General features: G+C 48.0%; 1 protein-coding gene across 1 annotated transcript in view; it reads right to left on the bottom strand.

Moving 5' to 3' along the window:
• The window catches only part of Rrp12 (ribosomal RNA processing 12 homolog), a 34741-nt gene continuing 28634 nt past the window's right edge, over positions 1-6107 (bottom strand). The window contains exons 28-31 of the mRNA XM_050147020.1: positions 4824-4890; positions 3616-3683; positions 3222-3304; positions 1-462 (exon numbers count right to left, since the gene is read on the bottom strand). Coding sequence (XP_050002977.1) covers positions 360-462; positions 3222-3304; positions 3616-3683; positions 4824-4890 — 321 coding nt within the window. The 3' untranslated portion in view covers positions 1-359. The remainder of the gene's footprint in view (positions 463-3221; positions 3305-3615; positions 3684-4823; positions 4891-6107) is intronic.

The following is a 6107-nucleotide window of genomic DNA, read 5'->3' as shown; positions in this document are numbered from 1 at the left end:
TGATGTGTGGCCAAGCACATTTATTCTATGTCTGGTTACAGAAGATCTTACACAGGTGGATCGTGGCCACGACTCTGCGGACCTCAAGGCCACTTTGGGCAGAAAGCAGAGCATCTCCTAGGGGCTTCTCAGATGTAGCAATGTCACATGGTTCCATCTCCCAGACTGGAGAATGTTTCTAAGGACATTTGGACTTTCCAAAATCCTATGCATCTCTCTAGGAATGGCGTCCCGGTTCCAGTGAGTCCTTCTCTGTTCAGGTTTTGCAAGGCTCACACCTGGAGTTGGTGTTATACAGCAGAGGGGCTGGAAAGGGGCCGTGGACTGTGGAAAACAGCAGCTCCACTCCTGCCAAGGATTCAGGACCGGCGACTCTTTCTGCGAAGTTTGTGTCCCACCTGGGTTCCTCGCTGGGCAGCTTTCACCAGACCTTTAAACTGTCCCTGTAGCTTCACCTTTTTCCTGCAAGAAAGAACAAAAGGGCTATATCTTACTGAGCACGGGCAGCTCTCTCTTCCTACAGTGGTGATGTGTGGTGGTGCATGCCTGTAATCCCAGCTCTTGGAAGGCTGAGGATGGCAAGTTCAATGAGAATAGTAAACCTGGTCTCAATAGAAAAACAAGATCAAATGATGATCACCCCTGGCAGAGGAAGAGTGACATAGGCAGACAGTGTATGCCCTGACCTGGCTGCTGCACAGACCCCTGATTTGAGGCCTCTCCCCCATTCTTCCGCTAATGAACTTAGATGAGGTCAAGCAGCCTCCCCTCATCTGTAGATGTCTCCCTGTAAGCTCCATTTGGAACCCATTTCCCCAGGAACGGAACATTTGCAAGAACTCCCACACACCGCATATGTTCCCCACACCTATACCAAAAACCCCATTTAATGACCAAAGTGAAGTAACTAATTTTCCAAGACCAGAAAAGCAAAATATGCAAAACTACTAAAGATAGTGACTATATAGAACACATATTCCAGAATCTCCATGTGACTCAAGATCATGATTTATTTTATTTTTTAGAGAGATGGATGGAGAGATAGCTCGGTTAAGAGCACTGCCTGTTCTTCCAGAGGTCCAGAGTTCAATTCCCAACAACCACATGGCTCATAACCATTCGTTTATGCTGTAGACTATTTGTTTAATGATGCAAAGATGTGTTTTATGTTGCATTTCTTTAACTTTGTGAAGCTGCGTTACTTTGCCTGCCTAAAACAGCTGATTGGTCTAATAAAAAGAGCAAACATGCCAATAGCTAGGCAGGAGGAGAAACAGGCAGGGCTGGCAGGCAGAGAGAATAAACAAAAGTGGAAAAGGAGGAGAAAGACCACCAGGGGCCAGCCATCCACTCACACAATCAGGCATGGATTAAGAGGAAAAGGAAAAAAATATAGAATAGAGAAAGGTAAAAGCCCAGAGGGAAAAGGTAGAGGAGAAAGAAAAGCTGGCTAGAGCCAGGCAGTGGTGGTGTATGCCTTTAATCCCAGCGAATCTCTATGAGTTCGAGGCCAGCCTGGTCTACACAGAGGAAACCCTGTCTCAAAGCAAAAGAAAAAAAAAAAAAAGAATAAGTCTCTGAGTATTCATTTGGGGGCTGAGTGGTAGGCCCTCAAAGAGTTAAAAAAAAAAAAAAACCCCACTACATTTTGGCACCACTATGGGATGCCAAATAGTGTTTTGCATTCAATACAATGGTTGCACCTTAAGCAACTGCTGTCCCAAGCAGCAATTGCAATTCCACAGCAGCAGCAGCAGCAGCAGCAGCCACTGCATGGGCTGCAGCCAGGCAGAATCTCCTTAGGCACTGGCTCAATCACGGCTACTAAAGAAAATTTTACCCAAATCTCTATCCTTCTATAGAACTCAGGATTCAAAGGTTGAGGTGAAATTCTGCTAGCTCATAGAGCTGAATAACAAGCAGCTAACCTTTTCTCCTTGCCTGCATCTCCTGAAAAAGGGGTGTCCTTCTGCTCACTACACTTAATTAGAGGTGTCCTGCTCGCTACACTTAATTCCCCCACCACTTCAGCTATTTACTGAATCAGATTCCTGACCCCGGGTTAGTTTTGTTTAATCAAATGTAACGCATCTTTACATCAATAACAAAAGCAGCAGAAACAAGTGTAACACGCCATTACACAATTAAAATTTTCCAGCCCAGCCTCAGCTAGATGGTGAGACTGAGGCCAAGAAGAGCAACGTGGGGCAGGCGCTCCCCCCCCCCCACGCGCGCACACACACAGGAGTTCAAGTTAACAATACTGAAATAAAAAATTGAACTGGGCAGTGGTATGCACTGGGGAGGCAGAGGCAGGCAGATCTCTAGGTTTGATGACAGCCTGGTCTTAATCACCTTCCAGGACCATCAGGGTTACATAGAGAGAGAATAAGAAACCCTGTCTCAAAAACTTCCAATAAATAAATAACTGAATATAAATAAAATAAAAATAAGGGGGTTTGCCCAATGACTGAGGTGTCATCTTAGTTTAATTACTAGAACCCACATGGTGGGAAGAGGGAACTCACTAAGTTGTCTTTCACATATACACACAAAATAATGAATATAAAAATAAAAACAGGAGGGCTGGAGAGATGGCTCAGTGGTTAAGAGCATCGCCTGCTCTTCCAAAGGTCCTGAGTTCAATTCCCAGCAATCACATGGTGGCTCACAACCATCTATAATGATGTCTGGTGCCCTCTTCTGGCCTCCAGGTATACATGCAGACAAAATATTGTATACATAATAAATAAATTTTTAAAAAAATAAAAAAATTAAGCCGGGCGGTGGTGGCCCACGCCTTTAATCCCAGCACTCGGGAGGCAGAGGTAGGCGGATCTCTGTGAGTTCGAGACCAGCCTGGTCTACAAGAGCTAGTTCCAGGACAGGCTCCAAAACCACAGAGAAACCCTGTCTCGAAAAACCAAAAAAAATAAATAAATAAAAAAATTTAAAAAAATAAAAAATAAAAACAGGGCCAATTACTATTTGGTAGGTAAAGTGTTTACTGCACAAGATGGGATCTCCAGCACCCATATAAAGGCATACACCCGCAGTCTCAGGGGACGCTGGGCACTTGACAGCTTGTCAGTTTGAGTCTTGAGCTCCAGGCCCAGTGATAAGAACTGCCTCAACAAAGGGTAAGGTAGAGAGCAACAGGACAAGATGGTGACTGCGCATACACAAGAGGCACAGGCACTCACGTACACATATCACCTTACCTGCGGTTGAGCTTGCTTCTGTTGAGTGGGATGTATGCATAGGGATCAAGTCGGCCCTTCTTCTTCACATCACCCTTTCCTTTCTGCTCACCAGAGAAACAGTAAAAGCAAAAACAGAAAGCAAAAGCCCAGAGTCAGAGTCAGTAAAGTGTGGGGTCCCTTCCCTGTCCCTGACATAACTAGCCTAGTTCTCTCCTTTTCATCTTCTCCTTCAGATGATACCAACAGGCTTTTCTGGTTCTGAAAGGCCATTTGACAAGGCCACAACTTCAAACGCCACATGCCCTAAAAGCCCCTTTTCTTTTCTGACCAGGATGATGATGGGCACGATCTTCCTTGCCCCTTCATTCTCCTCCTGGTACCAGGAGGCCCACACTCTACCCGCAGCTCTCACCTTGGCCTTGTATTCGGCTCCAGGTGTAGCCCTCTTGGCCACAGGGCGATGGATGCCAGAGCCTCCAGCTGTAGAGAAGCACAGAGATCACAAGTCAGGCAGAGAGAGAGAGAGAGAGAGAGAGAGAGAGAGAGAGAGAGAGAGAGAGAGAGAGAGAAGGAGGGAGGCCCGCTCTGGGAGGCAGGAGGTACCCCTTTCAAAGGGCCTCTGGAAAGATGATGGACAAAAGACCATGAACTTGGTTCCATATCCTGGCAAGCAATGACCAAAGTGCTCCCTTGAAGAGACACCGCCCAGCAACTCCTGGAAACACATATGCTCTGTACTGATCCAAATGACCCTCATTCTCCAAAGTTACACAGGATCTACCTGCAAAACTCCTAAACCCCTACCTGCAGACAGGACATTTTCCACGCTCCACCCTGTTCTGGCTCTGGTACATAAACAACTGTTTATCCCACTGTGCAGGTTGAGAACTAGAGATAACGGAGGTAAGGAAACTTGCCCAGGGACACCTTCTAGCCTGGACTTCAAGTCTTAGGTGGAATCCTCCAATGCATCCCAGAAAAACCCCTCCGAGAAACTGTAACTCAAGCACTGTGACAGAGCAAGGTCACACAGCTAAAGAACAGCTGGCAAGTTGTCCCCAGCCCAGGCTTCTTGTCCCAGGGATTACAAAGTTTTTTGCCCACAATATCATCTTAGCGCATGAGGGAGCCAGGCTCTGGACGCAGAAGTCATAGGCTGTGCAGCAGGATTAGGATGACACGGGGCTACAGGAATGAGAGACTGTCTCCATAGCTCTGGATCTCTAGATGCGCCACGAGCTTTACGACAGAAACCGGGTTAGAGCCCCGTGGTGCCTCTCAGGAAGCAGAGGGGCCACCCTGCTAGAGAGGAACCCTTTGACCAGGGTTCTAATCTTGGAGCATACAAGAGAGGCTATCACTTCACAAGCTTCATGGAAGGATGGATAGGTGGGGAGGAGCTAAACTAAGGAGCTTGCCACAAGAGCTAGACTTATCATGAACAAACCCAACCCTTAGGTTCTCTCGGGCCTGCAGCTGCTTGTCTCCCAGCCTAGTCCTGAGTAGTGTCTGTGTAGTTGTCAAGTGAGTGCAACTTCATGACTCTGCCTCCCTCTCCGCACCTCCCCAGCCTGATGCGGGTGAAGGGAAACTGTCCCACAAAAAGAAAGGCTACCTCACCTTGGTACCGAGGCGGGATCTCCAGCTCATCCTCCTCAGCCTCCCTCTGCCGCTTAAGCTTCTTTTTCTGTAGAAAGGGGCACAAGCGGGGAGTCAGCCAGCAAAGGGTGTCCCTCTGTCCTTTAGACACACTACTAACGAGGACAGGAACAGGAGCAGCGACCTGCCCTGATGACAAAGCCCTCTGCCAAGCTCTCATTCCCAGTTGCACAGGAAGTGTGTGCCTACAAAGGGAGTGGTTATTCCCATCACACAACTGGGGGGAATCACACCTACATCCTGACAACCGACTTTCCATCTTCACACTGAGTTCTCACCCTGGAGCTAGAAAAGAAAGCTGGAAATCTGCTGTCAGGCAAGCAAGGTTCCAGACCTCCCTGGAGAGAAAGCTCTGATTATTTCTTTCCCTCTCTACTCCCCAGGTAGGTGGGGGATCCTGAACCAAGCTATTCATTACAGTCCCTCGATGGACAGTGGGTGCACAGAAGTTATAGGTCAACGGGACACATGGAATCATCCAATTATGACACAGCGCGTGCTAATAAGCACCTACTGTATGCCTGGAGCCAGTATTAGGGATGCACTGGAGGAAAGAGGACTTGCCACAGGGCAGCCCACGGGGATATTTGGGATTAGACTCTAGCAACCAAATAAGTACACTATACATTGGGTAGGGGTATGGGCGGGTCAGTCAGGGGTGACTTCATTCCCAAAGCTCGCTCCTATCCTGTAGTTTGTGACAGAAGCCTGAGAGCCTTGTGAATCAGGTGAGCTGAGGGCCAGGGGTGCCAGGCCAAGTGATCGGCTGAACATGTGTGCAGGAATGCGGATGCCAGAGCCACTGTGTGTAGCACAGAACTATGGATACCCAGTGAATACCAGAAATGCACACACAGGCTCTGGATGCACAACACAGGATGATGGCTGAGCTTTATCCTCGTTCTACTGGTGCACAGCCAAGGCTAGCCCACTAACTGGCCTTCTACTAGGAATGCCTTACCCCCTAGCATCTCATGCTCCTAGAACCACATACATAAAAGGACTCAACAGCTGTCAAACAAACTGGTGGCAGGGGCTGACTTGCCAGGAGCTAGTCACTGATGTGGTCACCTCTAGAGCCATCTTGCTGCCTTGAGGAATGATGTCTAATCTAGCCAGCTATGAGCTGATGGCCATCAACAGTGGACTATGGCCAGTCCTTGCTGGCCAGAAATAAGAGACAGCTGCCAGGAGATCACTAATCCCCCATGAAGGTTCTAGAAAAGTTAGGGAAACCTCAACCAG

The sequence above is a fragment of the Alexandromys fortis genome, unplaced genomic scaffold, assembly GCF_014885135.2.
Source record: "Alexandromys fortis isolate MF-2015 unplaced genomic scaffold, M_Fortis_MF-2015_v1.1 scaffold_16, whole genome shotgun sequence".
Taxonomy (NCBI): domain Eukaryota; kingdom Metazoa; phylum Chordata; class Mammalia; order Rodentia; family Cricetidae; genus Alexandromys; species Alexandromys fortis.
Note: the sequence above shows the minus strand (reverse complement) of the source record. Positions and strands in the feature narration are given on the sequence as shown.